Genomic DNA, 26991 nt, shown 5'->3' with positions numbered 1-26991 from the left:
TTATTACGCGATCCCGCCTTCAAACAGGGCTCCTTTGATCTGTGCTTTCCTTTGGTGCCGGGCTCGTCCCAGCCGCGGGCACGGCTCTGGGCCTGGCAGGGAGAGCGGGCCGTGCTGGGGCGAGGAGCTGCCCGGTTCCGACGGGAACGTGTTCTGTGTCCTTTGTGCCTGCAAAGTAGTGTGCTGCCCGTGCCTCAGCACCTCTCCAACCCCAGTGACGTCCCTCATGGTCCGAAGGCAGCGTAGCTCTGTAAGCAGTTCGGGTAACTCGTCGGCGTGGGGCTGCTCGGCTTTGTTCTGCGAGGTTTTGTGAGCTGTGTGGGCGCGGTGTGGCTGAACTTCTGCTGGGGGGAGAGGGTCTGAGCACAGGTCCTGTGGAGGTGGCTGTAATGTGAGGCCGTGGCTGCACGTCGTGTGGGAGCCGGGAATGCAGCCTGTGGTCAGCGGTGTTGAGATGTACGTCCAGCTGTGAGGTGTCAGGTATGGAGTGACTGCTGTGGGACATCTGAGGGTGCTTTTCTGTTTTAGTTTAAGAAAGGCGTTAGGTCTGTTCCTGGGCCTGTGGGCAGGCCTTTGGGTGCAGAGGACTGGATGCAGTGTCAGGCTGGGGAGCTTGCCTCGGCCGGAAGCGTGGGGCAGAGCAAAGATGGTGACCTTCCCATGCTGTGTCTTCATTGCTTCTCCCTCAGCCTCCGCTTAGGGGCACTTCTGCAGCCAGCAGGTTAGTGTGCCTTGGGTGTGCCTCTTGTTGTCTTTCCTCCTGTTGAGCTGAATAGGAGACTGAATGGTTGCTGATACAAAGTGGCTTGTGTGGATGAGCACGTTCCCTTCTTCAGATGTTCCTGAGGGCCTCTGACCCTGTTTCTCTTCAGTCATCTGCCGTGCTCCTGAAAAGATGTGTGGACACACCAGCAGCTTGTTGTTATCTCAGGTCTGTTGTAAAGGAAGGAAGACCTCCAGTTCGGAGATTGGACTCTGTTTTCCTTGGCAGAAATGGAGTGAGCTCTACCTTGAACTGAGATGGGCTGAGTGGAGGAGAGCACTGGCTGCTGTTAGTCAGCTTTTTGGCAGACACGGAGGTGATGCACGGCTCTGGGCTGTGCTCTCCATGCGTGGAACACTCCTTTCTGCTGCACTGAGCCACGGCACCGCCTCAGTTGAGTGGAGGTGAGCAGGAGGAGCTCATGCTGTCACACAGGGCGGCCGTGCCCAGCTGCGCTCGGCGGAGGTCAGGCATTTCTTAGGACAAGAAGCTGCCGACCTTACCTCTCTGCTAATAAGCTGCGGAACGAAGTCCAACAAACACCTCTTCTAATTGCAGGTCTGCTGCTTGTCTGGCGTGTATCCTGTAACTGCAGGAGCAGGTTGGCAGCCCTTCACCGGCCTCCTTTGGCTGGGTGGATAGCTTGGAGGCTAGAAGTGGCTTCCTTTTGAAGTCCTGCAAGCTGCTGATGGCTGCTTTCATGACTGTGTGCCTCAGCAGGCCCCTGAGCCTGGGCTGCTAATGGCCTGGGGTTGCAGCCTGAGCCACCCCACACTCAGCACCGCAGCCTTCAGCTCGGTATGGGTGCCAGGGAAGCAAGCAGCCCCGCTTACCCCTCTCCACATGCTGCTCTTTTTCCTATTCTGATGCTTCTGTGGCCATGTAATGAGCTGGGTAAGCGTGTTAATTTTGTTAAAGTTCAACTTGGCTTTGCTGGACTAGTTCCAACAGGGATCGATTCGTGGCTCAGCTCTGCGCTGCCCAAGCTGGGGTTGGGTGGCTGCCTGCAATGGCTGTGGGTGTGGGGTGGGAGTAGAGGGCAGGTCTGCATCCCCCTGGGAACAAACGTAGCATTAAACAAGATGTGTGTTTGTATTAGTCAGTCTGAACCAGTCTGTGCTATTTAGGGCTCTCCACTGCAACGGAGTTGTCTCTTGTGTTTGTGTGGGTGGACTGGAACAATTAAGTCCTTTCAAGGCTGAATCTTAAAAGAGAAAATGAAATGAAAAGATAGTGGTTTGGTTTGGGAGAGGGTAAATTAATTGTAACATCTTAGGCTAAAGAAAAGATAGTTGGTATCTTGCAGGTGGTTTATTACTGGCAAAAATCACATTGAAACTCTTCTCGACTTCATTCAGCATTGCAGTGCTTTGTCACTCACCTGAAACGCTGCTCCGCGCGGGACTGGGCTGCGGTGTGACACAAGGCTGTGCTGGGCTGCGGTGTGACACAAGGCTGTGCTGGGCTGCGGTGTGACACAAGGCTGTGCTGGGCTCTATGTGGCTGTGCAGCCAATGTGTGGGCAGCTCCCCACTCCTTGCTGTTGGGATGCACAGCTTTACTGGCAGTCCTGCGCTGTGCTGGGACTTAAATCAGCACAGGCTGCTCTGCTCTGCTCAGCAGGGGGATTCAGGTGAGCTGTGTGGTTTTTTTATTTGTTTGTTTTTTGTTTTTTTTTAAAGGCTACTTTAAATTTGGATTTTAAACGCTGTCTCAAATTAAATGATAAAAATGTTTTAGAGATACCATTATCTCATGAAAACAATACGGATGCTTGATCTCTTAAGTTCTACAAAGGAAGAAATGCAGGGGTTGTGCTTTTGGTGGAAGTGATTACAGCTGAAATGCTGCCCTGGGCATCTGCTCCCAGTGACAGGGCACCACTGTGGGTTCCTTGCCTTCCACTCAGCCTGTGTGCAGGGGCTGAGTGATAGAACCTGTGTGGGTGCTGATGAGAGAGGCCAGTGTCACAGTACCCTGGCAGGACTATTGTCACCCTGGGGCTCCTCATCTCCAGGGTAACTAGGTGTAAACGTGGTGCTGGAGGGGCCATCTCTGCTTATCTCTGTGCAGGGTCTGCCTTGTCTGAAGACTTGCACAGGGCCTTCCTTTGATGTGAAGTTCTGTGTCCCTCTGCCAGCGGGGTGCCCAGTGCGCAGGTGAGCTAGCTAGGCACAGGGTTGAGAGCTTTGTGGCTACAATGAAGGCTACATCACGGGAACATCAGCTGTTTTCCCAAGCTCTTACATAATTGGAGCCCTTCTCTGTCCAGGAAGAAACACAAATTGTGTAAAACCACCAGGGTTAGAAGAAGCTCCTCTCAAGTTAGCAGAGGAACACATGGTGCGGTGCACAGCCGGTGCCCTGGTGCTGGCCAGGCACCATGCCTCGCTCTGTTCTCATGGTCCTTCCCATGGGCTTCTGCTGTCAGGACACCACTTCTTAAAATTTTTTCCACACCTCCTTGGCTTGGCTTTTGCTGTCTCTTTTAACCTCAAATTAGTTGGTTGTCAAGTAAGCCTGTACAAATGTGCCAGGAATGGCATGTAGACACCTCTGCGTGTGTTTGTGGACCCGCACGTTTGCATCAGCCTCTAGTAGAGAGCAAGCTAACGTGTTCCAGCTTGCCTAAACCAGAAGACTGGTTTTCTGTCTTGGTGGAGGCATTTTACACACATGTAGGGCTCGTGTCCTTTCCTCTACAGCAAACCTGTGCATATCTGCTCTGCAAAGGTTGTTCTAAGGTCTGAAGCTGTTTATACCCTACCCCCACCCGTGTTCCTTGCACTTGCAGTATTTTAAGGAATGAGTGTATCAGTACGACTATTAAACAATGGTATTTGAATCCTAAGCACCCCCAAAATACCTCAAAAGAAATACAGCATTCCTGTGCCTTGTGTATGAGCGCCTTTTGGTGGAAAAGTCTTGGACTTGATCTATTTAGAGTTTGTTTGGCGGTTGTTTGTTAGACATTCATATAAAACACTGGTCTCTGATGTACAGCAAAGTGCAGGGAATTTTATTTTTTCCATTAGAAGGGGCAAAGTGATGAGCAACCGAAAGCCAGAAGACCAAACGCAGTTCTAGGAGCTATTAGTTCTTATGGGGTTACTGGAGTCTCTGGTGGGGAAACTGGCGTTTGAATCTGCAGTGCTGTTGTAGGTCTACTTTTGCAAAGGACCTGCTTGGAGTAGATCTGCCTTTATTCCTGGTCAGATCGTTTGCCGGGGTATGTCAGACTTTGATGCGTGGTCTGCTGGTAACGGTGCTGATTGAGTTCCCAGTGCAGATGTTCTTTATTCTAAGACAGATCCTGTTGTGTGTAGACGAGAGTCTGAAGGCCATGAAACGTTACCTATCTAATTTTAGTTATCTGCTGGATACGGGGCCCTGGGGAGTGAAATAGAGCAAATGGAAGAAGAGAAAGAACTTGAAGTTGCTCTGCAAGCTGAGTTAACAGAGCCACTGCCCACCCACAGTGGTGGGTTGAGATGAAAAGAGGGGATTTGAGGATGTGCTTTATTTTGAGGGAAGTAGATGCAGTTCAGGGTGTGCTGTTAACCTGCACCAAGCCTGTCCTTAGCCCTTACTCTGCTGCAGGAGTTCTCACAAGCACCCAGCTCAGAAACGGCGAGAGCCATCCCTGGAGCTTCTCTTGTGCAGACAAGCCTTTAACTTGCAGCTCTTGCAAGACTGCTGTGTTTCCAGCGCGTGTCCTGCCAAGTCTTGTGGAACTTCATGGCTCTTCAGAGACCTGGCTGGAGAGATCGGAAGGTTCCTTTTCAAACAGAGGGAGAGGTAGGAGGAGGGATATCTGTGGTCTTGGCTGTGATTGGAAAACCTGGGAAGAGGAGCAAGTGCACTGCTTCGGGCCAGTGTGTGCCTTGAGGTAACTGGCAGCCAAAGCAATGAGCAAAGCCCGCTTTTCTTAGGGAGGGGAGGAGCTGAAGTCACTGCTTTTGAGTGCATTTGAGTTAGGGCGCTGGGGTTTTGTATCAAGGTGTGTGTGAAGGCTCTTCTATTCCTGGTGCTGTGTAGTTGAATCCTTTCCCTGATCAGTACTCTGTCCTCTTTTTGCTCCTGAGAGACTTGTCGCAAGGCAGAGTGCTGTAGGGTTATGTGGCTGTGGGAGGGGACTTCATGGAGAATCTGAGCGAGCGGAGGGGCCTCCTTCAGGTGGAGCCAGGGTGACCTGGGGGTACGTTGGGCGAAGAGGGCTGCAGAATGTGGGTGCAGGCAGCTGAAGGGAGGCAGGAGGCAGCCTGGCCCTCAGAAAACCAGCACAGGCCGTAGGGTCCCACCCGAGCGGTTCTGTTACCAGCACGGATGGCTGCTCAGAGCTGTGTTCTGCTGCTCTTGGCAGTGGGCTGCGGCACTGGGGACCCTGCAGGCCTGGCCGTGCTGAGCCAGCATCGCTGGGGCTTTCTGGTTGGGTGTGCTGTGCTGGGAGAGGCTCCTTGCTGAGCTGCTCGCTGGTGTGAATGTGAGGAAATTAAACCACCGCCAAACACAAGGGAATGCTCAGGTACACACTGTAACCTTTAGAGTTTTGGTGTGCGTAAAAGGATATGAAGTATGTATTTTTTCTCTCTCAAAGTTCTGAAATATTCTTTAAAGTAAGGCTTTTGACACATTTCATGATGACCATATGAAACAGGTGTTTGGTTGCATGTGAAGTGAAGGGTTCTCCTGAACACAAATGTGCTGCATTTGTAGAAGTTGGTGCATCCCTAAGCCATCCTGCTTTTCCTTAGACCTGGTGGTGCCGTGAGAACAGATCCTGTCTTTCTCCAAAACTCATGATTTGAAATCATTGTCTTCCTGTAGTGAATGTGTGCTCATTCTTTGCTTTTGTGCTTGCTTTGTTTTGGAGGTTTCTTGTTCTCTGTGTTGAGCTCTAGGAGGCTCTGCAGGAAGATGTCAGTGCCTTAGGATGGCTTGTGTGCACTGCTCTGGTGCTGCTGTAACATACGGGGGAGGTGATGTTCATGGGAGACTGCTGATTTTCCTGATCTTGTAAGTCTGTCTTACAAAAACAAACAAAACCAAGAAAAAGTTTTCTCTGTTGCAAGTAAGTAACAATGTTTAAGTAGAACAAATAAGCATGGTAAAGGTCTTCTGCGTAATGCATGTTAAAAAAAAAAAAAAAAAAATTCCTTTGAGTTAAAACCTGTGAGTCTAAAACTTAGCTCTCCGAGGGGGATTTTCAGGAAGCCGGTGGGACATGCCTTTGGGAGATGCTCGGCCTGGGGTCTTTAAGAAAGACTTCACCTTTGCTACTGTGCATTTAAAATCTAAAATGTCCCAATTAACCTACATGGCTGAAGTGTTTGGCCTTTTGTTGAGTTCGCATTTGCTTTTTTGTCGTCATAAAAGCACACGGCACGTTGTAAGTACAGCTGGTTGAACGCTTGCCCTGGCTGTGTGCTGAGAGTGATGGATTACTGGTGATGGATGCTCCCTCCCATCCTGTGACTGAGATCTCCTCCGAGCTTGCACAGTGTGCTGATTTGCTGCAGGAATGTCACCAAGGTGACACACAGGCTGGTGCTGCTGGCACTGACCCCTCGTGTGCTGCTGGGGGGACGGGAGGCCAGGTGGGTGCTGGAGGGGCGGTGGGCCTGCTGGTTTGGGTGGTCTCTTTCTTGCAGAACTAGCACAGTTCTGCTATAATCTTATCTTCCAATAGTAATTGCATTCCCTTTGATTGAACTCTTGTTTGGGATAAGCAGAGATTCACAGCGTTAACTCTGGGGACTGTCCCTCCCCATTACTGCATGCCAGCACAGCATGCGCCCAGTAACAGTCAAAAGTTCTATTCTTCCCTTTCATCCCCTGTTGTTTATTATTAACAAGGTTGCTTTTTTCCTGGGAAATAAAGTTAGCATTTAATTAGTCTTAACAGTATCTTCATTTATGTTGGATAGTGATTAACCTTTGTTAGAGAGCAAAATAAAAATGCAAAGCCAGACGCAAAATCCATCCTTCAAATTGTGACTCAGCTCGGTGATTTTAGTTGCCTTGATCACTGTTCAACCTGGAATTGTTGAAATACCAAGCCCCAAAGAGTGTAGTCCACCATGCAGATAGAGACTGCTGTCCTGAAAGCTTCAGAAAACCAGGTAAAATTCCAGATAGGGTATTTTGTCCTTGAATTTTGCTTAGCTTTGCTTTGAATCACTGTGCTAATACAGTGACTCAGGATGGTTCATCTTGCTTTGTGTAGCTACTTTTTTTTCTGGTAGTAGCCTGAAGAAACCTCCATCCTGTGCATCCTGCTGAGTGCAGAGCTCTCCGTCATGTACAGCACTGGCTGTAATCAGGAGCATTGGGTGTTCTGTCTTACCCAGCATACAAGCTGAGCAAGGAGCACTGGGGCTATGAAGTGCTGTGAAATAGCCTCTTGCTGTCGCTGTATGCATTTGTAAGAATAAGATTTGGGGTTGGAAGGAGGAGACGGGAGTGAAGGTGGAGTGCAGTCACACAAGTGTGGAAGGACTAAAGGAACCTTTCCTCCCCTCCAGGAGGAGGCTCCTCTGATGGCCGTGTGGTACATCATCGCCCCTGGAGCGGTCTGGGAAGGATGGAAATGTTCAGTGCAGGGCTGAAATCACCCTGGGCAGCACTGCCTTCCCAGGGCAGCCTGTGCAGACCGGCTGGATTTTCAGGTGGCCAGGGATGGTTTTCCCTGCGGAGCAGCACAGACCTGGAGAGATCCCCAGCTGCTGTGGATCGCCCCTCCCCAGCACTGCTGGTTTGGCAGCTCTGCCCCCAGCGCTCACCACAAAACGACTTTGAAGCTCTTTGATTTCTTTGCCGCCCCACCTGTGGGAGCCGTGTGTGGGGCTGGCCTTGTGTGACGGGGCTGCTGGAGCCCCTGCCCGCAGCCCGCCTTCTGTGCCGCCTGTGGCTGAAGCCTGGCTGCCTGCTCCCATGTGGGCCTGGTGCCTCTGCTCGCTCAGGGCTCCAGCAGTTGCTGCTGGACTTCAAAACAAGCAAACAATGCAGAAATGAGACGCGTAGTCACTGCTGGAAAGTAACGTGTAGTTTCAGGTCCCTCTAAGCAGCTTTGGGTAAGAAGTCATCTGTTATAAAGGATTATTGTTTAAAGATCTGTTACTCAGAGTTTCGTGTTTCTTGCAGCAGTGTTTTTTAAATCCCCAAACCAGTGTTAACTTGTGTCCAGCAATGCTTGTCTTCACTAAACCCCACTGCAGCATTGCTAATGCTCTGTGTCACAGCCAAGGGCCCTGCTGTCTCTTCAGTGGGTGATAAGGAAGAAAGGAATGGGGTTGTTGATCCAGCTACAGAAAGTGCTTGGAGGTAGTGGATTGCATTCAGTTTACTTCAATAATAAATAAAAATGAGCCAACTGATTTTCATGTTGTTCTACTGTGAAGCACATGCATGAAGTTTCAGGCTCGAGGTCCCTGTTTGTCATACAGCAAGGAGTACGTGGTTCAGGCACCATTCAGTTCTATGAATGCTTGAACATCAGTGCAAATTCTATCAGAACCTTTTGCAGGCAAGCTGCAAATGCCTGAAAACTACCTGCTATATGGTGTATGTGAGTTCATCCGGTGTGGAAGATGGATTAACTGTGGCCAGAAGGAGTGTCTGTGGGCTAGAAGGCAAATGGAAAGGGAAGGATCGGGGAGATTCCAGAAAATGGGGTGAAAATGATCCCTTTCAAAGGCTGCAAGTGTGCGAAAATGGTCATGGTGGCAAAGCACAGAGAAAGAGGAGAAAATGGTGCTTTTCCTTAGTTAAGTGATTTATGCCATGCAGTTTGTCTAGCCTGTTAAATTTAGCTTCAGTGTGTGTTGTAAAGTAGATTGTAAGAGAATGCTGCATTGTTCTTTTAACTTGGGGGAATTCTGGGCAGAGAGAAGGTTTGGATTGTGTGAATGGCTCTTCGTGGGTATCAGAGCTAACCAGTGGGTGGCTTGGTGCTGTAGCTGCTGACTGGGCTGAGTTCCAAGCTTACCTAGCTGTGGTCTTGCTGTTTTTGCTTTGAATATCCATGAGAAATGCTTATGATATTTTCTTCAAAATGCTAGCAGGACAAGAAGGGAACACCTTCCATCAGACAGGGGGAGAGGATGGGGCTCAGGGCTCCAGCAGAACTGAATGCCATCTCAGTGCGTTGCTGGTGAGTGCAGCACAAACACGGGGCAGTGCTGCTCAGCAGGGATGGGCGCTTTCACTGGATCAAGTGATCATGCTGTTTAGTGAGTTTGGGAGGTGTTTTAGTAACTTGCGTGTTTGTTCAGCCAACTGCTACAGATAAATAACACGTTTAGGGCAGCAGTGGCCATCTCTGTGCTCGGCTGCAGTGTGCGTGGTGCTGCACAGCTCAGTGTGGGGCAGGGCAGTATTGGGGTCTGGTGGTAGCTTGGCATGGGGCGTAGCGGTGACAGATGTAGAAACTGTTGACACGTTTGGTTTGTTCCTGAAGCCACATGCTTTATCCCGCTCTGGTCCTTCTGATGCATTGAAGGTGACCGCCAGTGCAGCACGGTGTGGCAGCTCCTGCGGCCTGCACTGCAGCTGGGTGGGCTGGTGGGCCGCCCGGGGCTGGGCAGGCAGGGGAGGGCTTGCTGTGAGGGCAGGGCTTCCAGGCCAGTGGCTGCCCTTGGTGTGGTACGGAGCTTGGCCCCTTGATGTGAGAGCTGGTTAGGGAATAACCAGCAGTTGTGGCTTCTGTTAATTAACTACCAGGAGTTAAGTAAATGTTGGAGCAACTGGTCTGTGTGTGCTTGGCGTGTCTGTCGGCAGGGAGGTTTGTGCTAGCTGGGACACGTCTTGGCCCTGCGCCTGTCTGCGGCGCAGCTCTCTGTTGCTCTGCTGGTTGTGGGGATGTGCTGGGCATGGCCTGAGCGCTGGTGTGCTCGGGGGGCTGCCGCCCATGGGTGGGATGTGTGTGAGGCACCAGGAGCTGCCCATGAGCTGTCGAGAAACGCACTGGGGCCGTTCTGTTGATTTCCTTCTGTAGGTCAGTGTATGTCACCCTATTTTGCTATAAGAACCGCGCTACATTCTCACTCTAAACTTTCCTATCAGCTTTGTTCCTGTTATTTTTGTGATAATCCTTCTTGAGGTTATTTTGCAGTGGAAGGAGTTTTGTGTTGTCTGAGTCTGTGCAAGGGACTTTTTTCCCAGCAGGGCTGTTCTGGAAGGCCCGTGTGGGAAACGTGGATAAACGCGGTCGCACGCAGTGCTCAGGAAGCTCTGTGTAGCTTTCTCCAGCTTTAATCTGTCTCCCTCTTTGTGCAGCACACAGAAGTTCCAGATGTTGTTTTGGCTTGGAGATATCAAATGGGGAAAAATGAGTGATCTTAATGTTCACAGAGTCAGCCTGGCTGGTTTTATATGGCAGGAAAGCAGGGAGATAAAAACTCCATTAGTGGTGCATGTGCTGCCTGAGCAGCCAATGAAATAACACTGTCCTCGCTGGAAACAAGTCCCACGTTGGCGGGGTCAGTGCCAACTGTGTGAGGAGACAGCTGTGGGGTGTGAGCAGCATTCCAGTAAGAGCAGTGTGAACCTGCTGGGATGGCAGCGGGGCCGTGGTGTGAGTGGGGCAGAGAGCCATGTCCTGCGCTGCTCCATAGGTTGTGTGCTGTAGCTGGGCAGGACATAAATATCAGATGTCCTGTGTCTCTTCGCCACTCACTCCTCCTCGTGTGCTTATTTCTAACATGTACAAGCAGTTTATTTTTGAAATTATTGCTGCAGTTCTGCTTATTTCTTTAACAAGAAAAATGTCTGCTTTTTTCAGTTGCTGAGACTAGAAAATGGAAAGCAGTCTGCTTTCCCTGCCATTTGTCCTTTCCACTTGGTGCAGATGTCCTTTGGCCTTTTGTTTTCACTTTGGTGAGCAGCTTCCCTAAGTGCTCTGCTCACTTATGTGTATTGCTGCAATGCTCAGAGTACTTACGCTGACTCACAGGGCAGAGGAGCCAAGCTGGTGCAGCTCTCCCAGTGTCTGAAGTCATGTCTGTGTTTGCTAGGAACTGGGAAGGACTTGTCCGCATCACAGTTTGTGCACTTATTCAAACAAGGGCTTGGTGTTGTGTTCTGGATGGGTGCAGAGGAAACTGGTGTGTGTTGGTGTAACAGACAGTTGGAGTGTGCACAGTCATCGCTGGCTGGATGTGATGATTTAGCCTGTGTTGCTCTGGTTTTGCATCAGAGGTGGGTTTGTGGTGGTTGACTGACCAGCTCTGGCTGTGAGCATGGCCCAGTGCCCAAAAGCACCGACTGGAGGAGCCCTGAAGTCCTGGGATGGAAGGGTGTCTCAGGATGTGTGGCTGTGGCAAATGGGAGATGATGGGAAATGTGGGAGCTGAGAGGTGCAGGAGCTGCAGAGAGGCAGCTGGGGCTGAGAAGCTCTGCTGCCTACCTTTGTGCTGCTCAGCATTCCTTCACCTGCTGCCTGGAGGCACTGCTGGGGTGTCTTGGTCATGTGGTTTATGAATCAAGCCAAACTCAGATGTTTTCATGCCCAGTCTGGCCTATTTTCTGAGAATAGCTTTAGATGTCTCAGTCCATTTAATTGTGGTTTCCTTAGCGTCTAGTCCAGCTGAATTTGAGATGGTTCCTGGCAAAACTGCGTGCTGGCAGGCAGGCATGGCAGCTGCTGCTTTACCTCTGCGGCCGTGCTCCTGCAGACCCCAGAGCTCTCAGAACTAGATCTGTGCTGGTGAGTGGGAAGTTCTGCAGCACGAAACCCAGTCTGTTCGATGGCCAGGAGATAGGTGAAAAGCTGGTGGCTTCCTCTGGAGGTAGATCTGGCTTCACATTTCCACTGGGTGGCAATAAGAAGATGGAAATCTTTTTATATTGACTGTTGGATGCCTTCATCAACATTACCAACTGCACTCAGAGGCCACTGACAGTAAGCAGACATTCAAATGTAATTCACTGTGTCTTTGGCAGTGCTCTTTCCCCTTTGTCTTGGGACAGCTGCCATTGAAGGATTTTTGGGTGAAGTATATTCATTCCTATAACTTATGCGCTCTCATGCTGGAGACAAATGGGTTTATGTTGAATTCTTCCTGACACTGAAAAACAAACAGAAAAAACAACAGTATGGTCACACTCTGTTTATGATCAAATGCTGTCTTTTCTTGTATTGGGCTCAGAATGGTCTCTTAGTCGTGTCCTGTTAGAGGTGGCTCTTGACTCAGGGCAAATTTGGACATCCCGTTTTCTCTCTCGGAAGCGGTTGGTGAAGGTTCTCTCTGACTTGTTGTATTCAATCTGTTACGTTAACAGCTGTGTCTGGATCCTCTATGTTGAGATGCTGAGCCTTGGGAATTGCCAATGGATGTATGTCATAAGCTTACTTTAATCAAGGGAATACAGCTTAGTTTCTGTGTGATCACAGAGGATTTGCTTCTAGGCAGTCTTTCATTCAGAAATCCAAAGCTAGACTCGCCTGTAAGGAGACATAGCTTGTGTTCTACTTCATGTTTGCAGCTAGAAGTATGTGTGAGGTCAGTCACAGTAATTGAGCTGGTGGATAGTAATTCGATTGCTTTTGGCATCTCTGACAGCAATTAAAACAAAAGTCTGAGTAAATGTGTGGAACAATTTTCTGAAGACATGCGAGTACAGTCAGGTTTGGCAAGGCCATGTGGGAGGCATGAATTTGGAAGCATACAGCTAGCAATGGAAAAGGAAGATGCAGCACAGAGCTCTGGAAAGAAGAGTCAGAATGGTATCTGAAATAAATCAGTAGGGAGAAGTGATAGGATGCCAAGTTATCAAGCTGAGAGTTGTTTGTGATGGCAGTGCTGAATGTCTGTTGTGGTGATGCAGTAATTCCTGTTACCAGGAGGGGCACAGAGGTTTTGGGCTGGAGCTGATGCAGCCGTGTGGGGTGGGGGGTGCTTCTTGGACACCAAAGCGATAGTTAATGAAAGGATCTGATGAAGCAAAACATCATTCAGAGGCGCGTGCCCACAGAGCATTAGGAACTTCTGTTTCCCATCTGGTTGCTCTAAAAAATATTTGGGTAACTTGTATTTGGCTTCCTTTGGCTTGCTGACACGTGGCTGTAGTCAGGCTCTAAGTGGCGTGCCAAGCAGCGGCCTGGCTTCTGCTCAGAGCCCCAAGCCTCGTGCTGCACACAGGCCTGGTAAAAGCTGTGCTCCTGGTGTGCAGAGCTGCTGCTGGATTTGACCAAAATAGCACAAACCGTGTCTTGGTTGGGGTGCTTGGGCTGAGGGCCGTGGGTAGGGTGGTGGTGTGTTGGCATTGCAGCCCACGTGGAGGTTTGGATGTGCCCAGGCAGGCGGGGCCCAGTGGGGCTGTTGGTGTGTGGATGGGCTCATGGCTGGCGGTGGCAGCACCAAAATAGATGGGGGTCCAAGGAGCGCTGCCTGCCGTGCGTGTGTTCCTTGGGTCTGTTACTGGGTGTTCGACTCTGAGTGAGCCAGCTCAACAGCACTGGGCGGAATTAAAAAGCACTTGCACCTTCTGAAGGTCCTTGCGTATTATGCAAACAGCACTGGCTGGCGGAGAGACACTGCTGTGTACGTCTGTGGGAGTCGGGCTGCGTTTGACTTGTAGCAGGGCTTGCCAGAATGAGAAGCGATCTTGAAATGCTGCTCACGTTACATCATCAAGCCCTAGCTACTGCACTGAACCAAACCAAAACACAGCGCCTGCCCACGGCCAAGAGATCTGTGTCTAAAACTCATGGAAAGGAATAAAAAGGAGGGGGCGGGGATCCAACCAAACTACCATGACATTGAGAGAAAAGGACTTTTCTTACTGAGTCCAGAGCTGAAGATTTGTGTTCAGAACTGTTTGTTTTACATTGTTTGTGTTGGTGGAAGCATTCAGAGAAATGTTTGAAAGGAAACCTTTTTGCTACTGGAAAGTAATAAAAAGCATTTACAAACCCTGATCTTAGTGCAGCAGTCAGTGATTTCACCTACACCATGGCTGCACTGCTCCTGTTTCTGGAGCGTAGCTGCAGGCAGCAGGGCCATAGGGCTGCACAGCCAGTCACAGGGCAGCAATCTGGCACGGTGATGAAACACACTTGGTGGGGTAAAACAACAGGGCAGTGTGAGCGTTTTGCTGTGCTTTCTACCTGTCGTGCAGGCAGCGCACTACAACTTTCCCAGAGTTGGTTCCCAAAGTTGATTGGGGTCGTTGAAATTTCCAGAGCAGGATGCCATCCAAGAGGCCCGGTTTGCAGGACCCAGCCTGCAGGGGGCTTTGCTCGGGGCCCTGTCTGGAGGGGCAGCCTCTGAGGGGTGAAAGGAAAGCCAAAGTGAATTGCAGAATGGGAAACTTTATTATAGACTGAAAACAACACAAAGAGCCCTGGAGTAAAGTTCTGGTGCGCGTATCTTTATGCTGCAGGTGGTTGGTTTTGCTGAAATGAATGTTTCACTTGGGAGGCCTGGGGACAGCGGCTGGGACACCCCCCCCCCCCCATGCCACTCCTGTGCGGGGATGGAAGTGTTGGTGCCTCAGTGGCTGCTACCTGCCAGGTAGCTTCTTGGAGCAGCAGGATGGAGGAGTGCTTGGTGGTGGGCTGGGAAGTACAGTGAGCTGTGGAGGTTTGTTTTTCCTTGAACTCTTTCATCAGGTGTTGCACAGATGAAAGCTTTATGAAGTAAAGGAGTGTGAGTGGCTCTTTGCACGTGTGAATTGCTCGTAACTCCCAGGGTGCTCAGGGGTGAGATGATCAGTGAGCTGTGTGCAGTATCATAGGGTCTTATGGAGTTTTCCAAGGCACGAAGAAGTTGCGATATAGGATGAGGGTTTCAGATCAATGTAAGAATGTCTGGGATCAGTGGAGCAGGCCATCAGCCGCTGAGTTGCTCGGGATGCCCCGCTGGTGCAGTAGCTGTGCAGCTTTGCAGCTGGGCTCTGATGGCCGTCTCTCTCACAGAGCCCACAGCCCTGCCGGGTTGTTCAGCCATCCTGGAGCGCCAGCCCTGTCTCGTCCTCTCCCTGCCCTCCTCTTTTTCAAAGGGAATGAGAACTCCTGTGTTTCTGGCCCATGTCTTTGGCCTAGGTAAGTATTTTTTCCTCTTGAATAAATATGTTGTGTTGTTTTGTTTTTTTTTCCAGACATTGTGGATATTTCTAATTTGTTCTCCCATGCTGTGCAATATCTGCAGTTGTGTCAGCTGAGGACAGTGGGTGACAGCATAGACAACAAATGGATTCTTGCTCGCGAGTGCCAGGAGGGAGGCTGAGCAGGCCTTTATTTCTGTAAGTGACTCCGTGCTTTGTTCCCTCACTATTAAATAGGAAAGGAGTGGATGTGCGTGAGCACATGCAGAGCTGCCACTTTGTCAGAAGTTGATGTTTGGTGCGTTTCCTCCATGTTCGATGCTGTACGGGTTGTTTGCTTCCTGACAGTTGTGTTGGGAGTTTGCGTTGTGTATGATGGGTGTGTGTGGGTGTGGGAGGCCCAGCACTTCTCACACTTGGTTGTCTCTGTTCTTGGGGTGATTTGGGATGTGCGTGGCCTTGCAGGGCACTGCCCTCCTTCATCTCAATGTGCTGCTGGGTGCCCTCTGCCCACGGGCAGTGCTGTGGCTGGGTTTTGTGCTGCTGGCAAGAGAACTCCCGGATCTGCCCTAGTCCTGACACATGGAGTGCTGCTGCGGTGCTGCTCTGAGGAGGTTCGTGTGTTCCTGTGACCTTCGATTTAAGAAAGGGCCAACCGCCGTGTGATCTGTCAGTTTTAAGCGCCCATCTTTGCTTTTAAAGCTTGTGCCGCTGGTGAATTGTGCTCGTGTGTGGTGGTTGAGGATGGCAGTCACAGCCCAGTGCCGGGGATGTTTTCTTTTGATACCGATCTGGTGAGGCGCATGCCAAATATGCGCAGCCCTCGGGCCCTTGGCCCACTGCCGCCGAGGCTGCGGGTGACAGCGCGGCCGCCTGTGATCCGGCGGAGCTGCCCCGGGTCGGCGTGCCGTGTCTGCTCTGCATTCAGATGAGCTGTGACCCCGTGTCTGCTGGCGCCCAGCCTGCGCTCTGCCTGCTGCTGGCACCGCGTCTGGGGCTGTGCTGTGGGCGGGGTGGGGGCTTCTCAGAACCTCTCCTGTGGAATCTGGGGGCTTCACGAATACAGACAGAACTTAGTTGTGCCCCACTTTGGTGAGGTGGGCAGTTTTAACTGCTGCTCCTCTGCCACGTGATGAGCTTGCTGCTGCTCCTCTGTGCTTCTGGGAAGCTCTCCTGACCCTTAGGAACACAGAGCTGAGTTGCTGCAGTGCCTGCCTGGGCCGGGCTTGCCCTGTGGCAGCAGGTCAGCAGGCCTGGGTGGATCTGCCTACTGCTACCCCTTGGGGACGTGTCTCTGGCGACCCATAGCAAACCTCCCATTTTCTAATTGTGGGCTTCTGTAGGTGAAAAAGTTGAAACAAGCAATGTTTTTCCTTGCATGCTGATGGTAACATGCACAATACTGTATCCTGTTTGCAGCTCTGCGGTATAAGCAAGCCCTGGGTGGGATGGAGTGTGTCACAAAGTGCCCAAGGCACGGGCACTCGTGTCCTGAATGCCATCTAGTGGTTACTGCAACTGCAGTCCTTCTCAGCACAGGGCGTGCCAAACGTTCACAGTCAGATGTCAACAGAGACTGATCCTTGGAGAAAGGAAAATAAATGGTACATGCTATTTGTTGGCTGCTTTCCAGTTCCTCTCCTTTGGGATTAAATCCCACTTTCTCCCCTTTGGAAAAATTCTCCTGGAGCAGTCCCCACTGGTGTTTTAGGTCTGTGTTTTAGGTTCCTGTGGAGTTTTGTTAAAGACTGTTTTGTTCTTTATGTTAAAAACTTATTTTCTTTCTCTGAATAAGCAGTAGGTGGAGAAGGCACGCTTGTTGGTGTTACCTGAGTCGGATTTTGGTTCTCATGTATGTGCAGTAAGTGCTTTGCAGACAGGTCTGGCTGTTTGCAGCCCTGCTCTGAGCTCCCCCTGCAGTGCACGCGCACCGGGTACCCGGGCAGCACCAGCCTGCGCAGCACTGCAGGCATTCTGGCCCCGCTCTTGGAAGCATCCAGGAAACGAAGGTTCACACAAGCCAGGTTTAACTTCTTGGTACTTGGCTTTTCTCTTGGAGAGGACAATGCATGAGGTCTCTTTGTAGCCTGGGTTTTGCTGTTCGCTTTGCTGATAGCTGAGCACTGGCTGTCCTTTGGTGCTAGGCTCTGTGGGTGCTGGGCAGGGAGCCCTGGTGGGATGGTGGGCGCGGTGCTCCTAGAAGCCATGGTGCGTTGGCAGGCGTGTTGCTGGGGGAAGCCAACAAGTGTGTTGCATGGGTGCTTTAGAAAGAGCGTGGCCAGCAGGTTGAGGGAGGTGATCTTCCCTAATATCTGAAGGGAGGTGGGAGGCAAATGGATAAGGCCAGGTTCTTCTTGGTTGGGCGTCGCATAAGACAAGGATCAATTGCCTAAAACTTGTGCACGGAAGTTCTGTACAAACATGCAGACAACTTCTTTATGGTAAGGGTGAGGGAGCACTGGCACAGGTTGCCCAGGGAGGTTGTGGGGTCTCCTATGGAGACATTCAGGACCCGGCTGGACACCTTCCTGTGCAACCTGTGGTAGGGTACCTTCTTTAGCAGAGGTTAGGACTTGAGGTCCCTTCCAAGCCTGCAATTCTGCAGAGCACCCTTCCTCGATCCTTTGGATGAGGGACTGAGAGTTGAGGGGTTACTGGAAACCCTTGTATAGCCAGTGGATCACTACTGGCCTCAACGCTGTTACTGCTCACTGCTGGGGGAGGCTGGTGTCTCTGCTGGGGGCGGTTTGGTTCTCCTCCTTTCTGGGCCCAGGCTTGCATGTGCTTTTGGCTTTTGTCAGTCTTTTGATGAATCATTATTGAAATAGACTGCTTGAAAGGAAAAACAAATACTTGCAGACTTCTGGTTTCAGCACGTAGGTAGCATGCCGTTATCCGTTTTCTCTGTCTTCTGTCCCTTCTCTTCAGCATGTCCTGAGCACATACTTCACATGTTCAGCCTCATTTCTAGCAGAGCTGAGCAGCCCCCTGCTGCCACTGCTGATGGCCCCAGGCAGCAACTGAGCCCGGTTCTGCTGCTGGGGACGTGGGGACTCTGCTGTCCCCATGCAGGGCCCTGGGCTGGCTGCAGCACTACGTACCGGCTGCTCCAGGGCAGCTTTCTCCTAGGATGCACCTTATCCATGACTGCTCACTGATCGTGCTGCATGCAGCTTTACTTGTGTTTTGTGATTGTTGGAGGTGAGATACTGTGCGTGTTGCAAGGTCTTTTGACAATGGGAGTAGAAAAGCAGAGCAGTCAGAGGTGGGTTGTGCCAGAGGGAGTGATGCTGGGTGCTGCTTGCTCCTCCCTTCAAGCAAGGAGTCTCAGAACTGGAGCACACAGGGTCACAAATCCTTGACCATGTTAACTGGTCACAGAGCAATCCCTGACATCTTTCCAAAACTAATCTGTGTCAGGAAATAAATACAGAAATGATTTGGCTTTAGTCACCAAGCACACCGGCAGCCTGCTAATGATATGAAAAGGCAGCAACAGAAGATACCTCATGAAAATTGAAAAATGTTGATACTGTCATTTTTCTATCTGCTGCATTGGGATGCAATGTAAGCGAATGTAAATGCTGCTTGTCAGAGGCACAGCAGCAGCCCCGTGCCTGCTCACCAGAGCCATGTTGATCTGGATGTTCTCCCTGCTGCTGTGTTGTGTTTGGGGCTGGGGCAGGTGGGTGGTTTGGAGTTGGAGACCCATAGGGCTGCTTGCCATTATCTGCTGTTCTCTGCAGTCCCAAGTTCTCCACTGAGACGACCCCTGCTACAAAGAAGTTCCTTGTCAGTAGCCTGTAAAATAGCTCTTCAAAGTGAAAAGAGAGCTTTTGTTTTCTTGTAAGGAGCAAGTATCCTGGAAAAGGTTTGAAGTATGTGAAAGAATTCGCTGCTTTATTTACTTCCTTAGAGGAGCCTGTGCCTTTGCTGGGAACACCATCAGTTCTTGCACAGGACGTGGGGCAAGCAGAGGGAGCTGGGTTGGCTCTGCCATACATGCAGTGCTTTCTCTGCCATCCAGCGCCGGTTGCTGCTGGTGAAAGAAAGTTATTCAGCAGTTTCGGCTGAGACCTCTCTCTCCCATAGTCCAAACAATGCAGTTTTACACAACTTCCTTTGAAGTTCATAGCAGTTTAACTCTTTAAAAGCTGGTTGGTAAAGCAAATCTTCTACCTTATATGCCTGCTTGCTGCTGAAAGGGTTCCTGCTGTCCTCTTGGCACACTTCAGATACATGCTATAGTTGCAAATTATGCTTCTGTGACTACAAAAAAAAGTATAAATCTCCCTAAGAAACTGTGGTAAAATAGAAGTTCTGTAGATGTGGGAAATGACTCATTTAGGAAGTGAAACCAAACTTGGTCGTCCTGCATTTTGCTTATGGAGTTGATGGGAGATGTGGAGAGGCACTGTTTTGAGGTGCTTACAGTGCAGGTGTGCCCAGCTCTCATGTCTGTCTCTTCCTGCAGGCCTACGGTGACAGATGGAGCCATGGCTCTCCCCCTGCTGCTGCTGCTGCTGGCCCTGCCCTCCCGCAGCGTGCAAGGTGAGTGCTGTGCTGGTGAGGGCGGGGAGAGCTCTTCTCAGCTCCACTTGGAGTTGCTTCAGAGACTGATTTTTGCCTGCTTGTGTACAAAATCTATAGCGTATGTGGTTGACATAGGGCTTAGCAGGAAGTGGGGAGTGAAATAGGAAACCTTACTTGAATGGCAAACTTTGGAGGAACTAAAGGAGCAGCTCTTTGCAGCACAGTGGGCTGAGGTGAGTTGTGTTACTGGGTTGTCCTCTGGAGGGCTCTCGTGTCTGGGCTGTTCAGCACAGCACTTCATCTTCTGCGTGCTGCTCCAGTCAGGTCTTTGGAAATGATGAATGACTCCTTCTGTTGTTGTGTGCATGTAAGGGTTTCAGATGTGCAGTGTGTGTAAGGTTTGCTTCAGCAAAATGGGAGCAGGGTGGTGGTTCACCTGAACGTTTCTGGATGTTGTGTGATGCCTGCTTCCAAAACTGCCTGCTGTCAGCGTGCAGGGAAGGCTTTCTGCCAGTGACTTCCTCAGCTGTGACTGCATTTCAGGTGATGTATGACAAGCACAGAGTATCTGCTGTGGCACATAGGTGCTCTTTGCCTTGTCAGGTCTTTCTGAAATCCCCTGAGTTTGTTCTCAAATATTGATGCAAATAATAAAAGCGCATGATGACTGGATCCTTGGAAAAGTGAAGTGGGGAAATACGTGTGTGGAGGTTTAGTGTGATTTTTAGTTGTGTTTACAAAGCAGAGATTAAGGCATGATTTGAAAAGGAAGCAACTCTAGACAGATCTTAGTGGAAATATGTTAAACTATTGTTTTTGTCCATACAATATATTCTTTTAAAATAAAGTTTGATAGCAGTTTTCATGCTGGCACCTCCTTATCACACTTGAAGTACAGCTGGTTCTTTACAAATAAAATGTTAGTAGCTTTCAGAGCCATTATATTAAGGAGTGCAGAGCAATGGCAGGGCTGGGCTGGGGCTGTGCAGTGCTCGGAGCAGCTGTCTGGGGGCTGTAGTCCACCAACCTCTGCCAGCTGAGTGCACGTCTCCAAGGAACGTTTTCCTGTGTGTGAAGTGGAGCCTCCTGTGGAAGTGTCTGCAGAAGAGCCATGCCAGCTTTGCGCTTCCGTTTGCTTTATTCCTTCCCTTTCCCTCTGCCAAACTTCCTATGGTGCATTTTCTTTCTCTGTGCACTTAATGCTGCTGTTATCTGGGGCCCTGTAAGGGATGGATGCTGACCCTGTGCTGCCTGCTCACCTGCTGCCCTGCCCCCTTCTGCTTCCAGAGCCGCTTAACGCTTGTCATCTAAAAAGAATATTGCAATATTGCTGTTCTTAAATATTGTGACCTTTGTGCTTGAAGTCCCTGTCGTGGTGAGAGATTTCAGCAGCCCTGGGCCGGCTCCATGTTGGGTTTGTAACTTCTTAACATGCTTTGCCAGTTCCCCCCGGGAGTGGGTTGTCCTTAGAGAGGAAACGGAGACTTTTTGTGCTGCGTGTTTTGACTTTTTGTACATTTGTTTAGTTTATCATTTGCTGACCATATGACATACCTGACATCGTGTTTATTTTGAGTCAGAGCTGAAGAAATATCAGTAAGTGGTGTTGCTTTAGTACAAGTGAGACGAGGTGGCCCCGTGCCTGTTTCCTTGGCTGCTTGGGTGGGAAGCAGAACGTTCCTCTCAGTGGAGAGATCATCTCTAAGTTGAGATGTTACAAGGAATGCATGCAGTGTATTTCTCCACGGGAGAACGTGGTGAGGACAGGCACCCCTTGTGTGTGGCTTTATGCACGTGTGTCATTGTGGCGCAGCATCCAGCTTATGAGCACCTACTGGGGCATGGCAACCACTGCTGTAACCCAGCACAGCCTGTGGGCTGAGTGGCACTGCAGGGCCACTGATGGGGGATAGGGGTAGGTGGTAATGCACTACGAGGCTGGAAAATCTGCTGGGTAAACTGAGGAGCAGTTTGGGCATGAGGAGTAACTGTTGTGAAGGAGAGTGTTTGTGTTCCCAGCCCAGAGGTTCTTTGCCAAAGGGGTGGCTTTCTGCTCTCTGGCTGGTGCAGGCTGCCCTAGGCCTGGAAGGGTCCCTGGGTGGGGAGCTGGGATAGAACAGGTCCGTGCACTGAGCAGGATGTGGGCTGCAGGGAAGCTGGCTGACTTTAGGCAGTTCATAAGTGGAAAACTATACTCATGTATTTGTTCACTGTGGGAGGGCAGAAAAAAAACAAGAGGAAAATAAACAGAGTTCTATTCCCAGTGGGCAACCTCCAATGATAGGCTCTGAAAAGTTGAACACGTGGTGGCATGCTGCTGTGTTAGGGACATCTGTGTGTTTATAGCTGGAAACTTTGCTAGAGCTGAAAAAAGAATGTGAGTGAGTCTGCTGTAAGAGTCCATGCACCCAGGGAGTGCGTGCAGGAGCAGCCTCATCTCTGTTCAGTCACCCTGAGCAGAGCAATGCAAGGGAGTTTAGCAAATCTCCTTTAAAGTTACGGTTGGTTTCTCTCTGCTTACTGCCCTTGTGCAGACAACCCTTCCATGCTGTACCCCTGCAGTGGTGGCTGTGGGGTGATGTAAAGCTGAGCCATGGGAATGTGAGTGCTTGGAGTGGGCAGATAAGACTGGTATTTCTTCTGTGGTGCGGGCTCGTATCTCTGCCTTGCTGAATCAGATAAATGGGTATTGTTAGCTCTTACTTGGTAGTTCCTCTGTGATAGATGCAAGCAATATTCCTTCCCTTAAACAAAGGATTTTTATTGTCTTATTCTATGGAGATAACTAAGTCTCTCTGTGAAAGTAGTTACAGACTACGGTGTGTCTTTTCCTCACCTCTCCCTTTTTGCAGACGAGGAGCTGAAGCTAAATGAATGTGTGTGTGAAGGCATGTCATGTGGGAATGGAGACCGCTGCCAGGGCCAGCAGTGCTTTGCCTCCCTGAGCATTAACGATGGTGCTAAAGTTTACCAGAAAGGCTGCTTCCAAGTCTATGAACAAGGGAAAATGACGTGCAAAACCCCGCCGTCTCCTGACCAAGCTGTGGAGTGCTGCCAAGGATACCTGTGCAACATGAACATCACTGCGAAGCTGCCCTCTTCTAAAGGTGAGTGGTTCGCCTATAAAGAAGGAATTCTGAGCAGTTGAGTCATGGCAGCACGCTTTGTGCAGGTGTGTGCTGCTGCCTTGACTGTGTAAAAGCCTCTCCCACTCTGAGCGGCCACCGAGCAACGTGTGTTAGCACTGCTGGTTGTGGAAGTGTTTTCTCCGGGTGTTCTAATGTTTTTTCTTTTGTTCTTTCTCTTCTCCAAGGGCAAACCCTGCAAGGGGAAGCTGCAGGTTACAGCATGGAAACACTAATCGTCGTTATACTGGCTCCCGTGGTAGTGCTGGTAGTTTTCTCTGTGGTAGCTGTGCTCATCATCCGGAGAATCCAGAAGAACCACATGGAGAGACTCAATTCTAGAGATGCAGAATATGGCACAATTGAGGGACTCATTGCTTCAAATGTTGGAGACAGTACATTGGCAGTAAGTAACCTTTGTGAATGGTAAAAAAACTTTGCTTCCAAATGCCCTCACAGACCCTCCAGACATGGCCGTGGCTTTATGCTGCCAGGATGCCATCTAAGTGTCAGGACTTCTGTGGGGACGTTACTGTGTTCAGAAGCCACAGTTTAAATGAAACTTTAAAACAAACGAACAAACAAAAACTTTTGTAAATATAGTTTCCTTGACTTGGAGAGTTGCTGTAAGCTCTAGTCAAACATTTTCTGGTTCTACAAACAACATCTAAAGCCACTGAGAAGCTTACATATCAGCAAAACAACATTTGTACAGTTTTCGGGTAGCCTAAAGTGATCTGGAAGGTGTAAAAATGTACTGTGAGTTGGATGTTTCAATGACAATTTGAAAGATTGAAAAGGTTGTGATGATGGGGAAAGAAGAAAATACAGGTTGTCTTAATTTAAAACTTCAGATCTGAGTCCCATGAACTTAGCAAGTGGGCTCTTGGAGGAGTAGGAAATCAGTAAATTTTTTTTGACAGAGGAGAGTAGCAGCACTTCTCATTTTCTTTGGACATCTTGTTCAAAATTCAATTTTTTAAAATGTTTCAGGTCACTCAGTCTATGGAAAATAAAATAACATTGGGAAGAGTTTCCTTTTTAAAGTTTTGAGGTGTTATACCTTGGCCTTATTGTACGTAATAATAATTGAAAATGTTTCCAGCAAAACTGAGCATTCATGGCTTCAGGAGAACATTGAGTGTTACTGAAACCAGTGCCTTCCTCCTGAGCTTGAAGCATTGGGTGGTTGGTGTGCTGTGGGAACTGCAACAGCTTTGTGTCACTGCCTGCTGTTCTGCTTCAGCTCAGCCATACTTAAATTACACTTGGTAACTTCTTTTTTTCATGTCTTTGGCTCTCTTAGAAGGCTTGATTCTTGGTCTTAAAAGAGCCAGTTTGATGTGCTCCCCACAAATTAGGCAGGTATGCAACTTGATTGTCTGTAAGCACTGTTTTACAGCTCTTATCTCTTATCAGTGCAAGACCAATCCCATTCCAGTTGCAGACCTTTTGCTCTTTATTGTTTCATGATCCAAGGAAACAGCAGTTAAAGCCTGGGAGGAAATAAATAAAAAAATTTCTTTCAAAAGAAATTGGAAAAGTTGCTAGCTGTGAAGTTTTGGTCTGCTGTCGTTTTGTTCACAGCTCTGTAACTCTTGTAGCTCTGTAAGCATCGTCTCTCTGCCTCTTGGTGCTGGTGATGTAAACAAAAAATAAAGATATTGATATTTCCTTGTCTGTACATGTTCATCTACACAGTAACTCTTTCATGTTCTGGATTTTTCATGTCAGTTGTGGGATCTAAATCTCCAGTTCTGTTACGCTAAGTTTGTTTGCATTTAGGATTAGTCTCCCTAGTGCAGTAAATACAGCCCTAAGCTGAGCTTCCTAATGGAGAATAAAAGAGCTGTGGCCTCCTCGATCTTGTTTTTACAGTCATTGATGTAGATAAGATAATGAGCTCTGTTTCCATCAGAAAAGCAAAACAGCAGTCTCCTGTCACTATTACACAGTCTTTTCTTGAGCACTCATTAAAAAAATTGTGAGGAGAAATGAGATTTCATTGGATCTAGTTGAAGCCCAGCAGTGCAGCTTCCTGAAAATGCTTTGTGGTTGATTGGGCATATGCTTTTTTATCCTGTTTTCCTTTCTAAAGAGAAAAAAAAGCCCAGTACTACGGAGCAACCAGGTGCTAATGCTTAGAACTAGTATAGGTGTCCTAGCTATAAAAGTAGCTGCGTATTAGCATTTTTTGTAGGCTAATAGGATCTTAATGTTCAACTAGAGTTTTCCTAACTTTGTTTTGAACAGAAAGCTCTGCAAAGCACAACCCTTCCTGAGCCATGCCTGGAAGCCATTGCTCCCAAACCCCTCTGTTTTTGTGCAGTGCCTTGACAGCATCTCCCTGTTGCTCCTCCTGACTTCAGCCACGCGCCTGGCTGGGCACCAGCATGTGTCTGCAGGCACACTTAGAGGCTGTTGGGAAAACAAGTTGTTGCATGTTTCTGTTCCAGACTCCATCTGTGGCTGGGTTTTTAAGTATAGAAGTTGTCAGCAGCTCTTTCTAATGCATGTTTATTCATAGGGATGCATAAAGCAGACTTAGAGGATATGGGATCCCCCAGGTCAGTAGATCTGAGACACAAGCTAAGCTCTAGCCAGTGAAAGCACGCTTGCATGGCTGTGCTCTTGTAGTCATCTTCAAAAGGAAGAGACCACAAGGAGCTGGAAAAATAGGTAAGGCTCAAGAGTAAACGTTGCTTCTCCTTCTGCTGATTACACAGAGGTGAAGGTTTAAGTGTCTGAGAACTTAGGTCTCATTGAAGCGGTTCTGCAAGGCCTAGAAGATTCTGGGGAGGGAAAGGAAGTTTCTATTAACCTCTTTAAAATAAGTGACAAATGCACGTTTGAGATAAGGAGCTAAGAAGGACAAATTGCTGAAAAACCAGTGTAGGCAGAGTCTGATGGCAGGATGGTTTCCATGCTGCAAGTGAGCATCCAGGTTCACAAGCACTATATGTCATGCTCTTCTCAAAATAAACAAATGCCTGTCTGGAAGAAAATGATACTGGAACACAAAATGAAGGATAGGGACAGAATAAGAAATGTGAGTGTGAAACAGTGCTTGATTTGTTTGCTAGTCCTTGCTGAGTTGATGGTAAAATTCCCAAGATAAATTGGTTACGCACAAGTTTCAGTTCCTCTCTTTTCTGGTATGCCTGGTACGGCCTTTGCAGTAGGAAAACCTTGTGCAGGGCTCTCAGCTCCCTGTAGAGTGGTGGCTGCAGTGTATTTTGGTTCTGCGTGGCCAAACTCCCCCATGTGTCTGATACTACCAATAAGCTTTAATTTTATGAAGAGATGCACCTTTGTGTATTTAAGTGGAAAAAATGCAGTTTAGTTTATATAGTAAAATTCTGATCTTGCTTTTGAACAGGATTTATTGGACCATTCCTGCACATCTGGAAGTGGATCTGGACTTCCATTCTTGGTGCAAAGAACAGTGGCTCGCCAGATCACGCTTGTGGAGTGTGTAGGTCAGTAGGAATCTTGTTTGCCTTGTGCTGGGTCTGGGTAACAAATGCAGACAGAAAGCTCTGTCTGGCACCCTCATTACCTTTCTCCTCAGTTGTGCTTGCATTATATGAAACTTTTAATGCTTCAGCTTACAGAATGCATTTCTGCTTTGAAAGTGGGATCATCCGTTCAGATCTATGCAGAAGACAGCAAATATCATCTGTGCTTTATAAGGAAAAATTTGACCTTTTATCAGGAAGGTAATGCTAGAGAGTACAAGTGAGGAGCATTTGAATGGGCACCTTGTAAGCTAGCTGGATTGTATGTTAAGAGAAGCAAACGCCATTTGGAGTTTGAAGCTGTCCAACACATTTGTAAAACAGTAAATGGTGTTCAGTTAGAAGGCTTTAGAATTGGAAAGTGATTGTTTGGACTCCAGGATCTGGAGTTGAAGCAGCAAGTGAAGTAGCTAAAATAGCACTTATAAATATGTGATTAAAAGAGGAGATGCAAATGATGTGAATTTAAACACACTCAGGCTGCAGAAGGCAGTACCTTGGGAATCTTGTGTTCCTTTGAGTGTTCTCGGCAGCTGGGGATCACAGGAAGGCAGCTGCCACCAGCCTGACTTTCACCTGGAGATCCTGCCTCAATTCCTGCAAGGCCTCTGCGGCCGTGGGACCAAACCCCCATTTTATGTGGCTTAGGGTGTCAGTTGGTGTCATGGTAATGTTCCTTGCAGCTTTCCACTCACAATAGTGGTTTCAAAAGGGTTTTTGATGGCATACTTAAATATTTCTGCCCCTTTCTGGTATGTTTTGTGGCCTGCTTCTCTGTGGTTGCTTTGGGAGCATGCAGGCAATGATGTATTGGTGCTGCTCTGTCCTTTCTGAAAGAGAAATTCTTTTTAGTAGTTATTTTTTTTAACTATAAATAATTATTTCCTAACACTCCTTTTGATCTTCTTGCAGAACTTTAAGTGTGATGTTAAAGATCTTTTACATTTTCTTTGAGCCTGGGCTGACATTTTGCCGGTGTGTCTTTGCTTCTGGCCCGTAGTGTGCC

The 26991-nt window shown here is 48.9% G+C and overlaps 1 protein-coding gene across 3 annotated transcripts in view; it reads left to right on the top strand.

Annotated features, from left to right (window-relative positions):
* Positions 1-26991, top strand: part of ACVR1 (activin A receptor type 1) — a 44328-nt gene that overhangs the window by 4047 nt on the left and 13290 nt on the right. Inside the window, exons 2-6 of one of the 3 annotated variants that reach the window (XM_085228099.1) lie at positions 14864-15007; positions 19284-19360; positions 22195-22449; positions 22656-22873; positions 25847-25946. In XM_085228099.1, the coding sequence (XP_085084225.1) occupies positions 14955-15007; positions 19284-19360; positions 22195-22449; positions 22656-22873; positions 25847-25946 (703 nt within the window). In that variant the 5' untranslated portion in view covers positions 14864-14954. The remainder of the gene's footprint in view (positions 1-14863; positions 15008-19283; positions 19361-22194; positions 22450-22655; positions 22874-25846; positions 25947-26991) is intronic. The other 2 variants (XM_085228100.1, XM_085228098.1) reach the window with 2 other exon arrangements.

The sequence above is a fragment of the Meleagris gallopavo genome, chromosome 7 (genome assembly GCF_905368555.1).
Source record: "Meleagris gallopavo chromosome 7, MGAL_WU_HG_1.1, whole genome shotgun sequence".
Lineage (NCBI taxonomy): Eukaryota > Metazoa > Chordata > Aves > Galliformes > Phasianidae > Meleagris > Meleagris gallopavo.
Note: the sequence above shows the minus strand (reverse complement) of the source record. Positions and strands in the feature narration are given on the sequence as shown.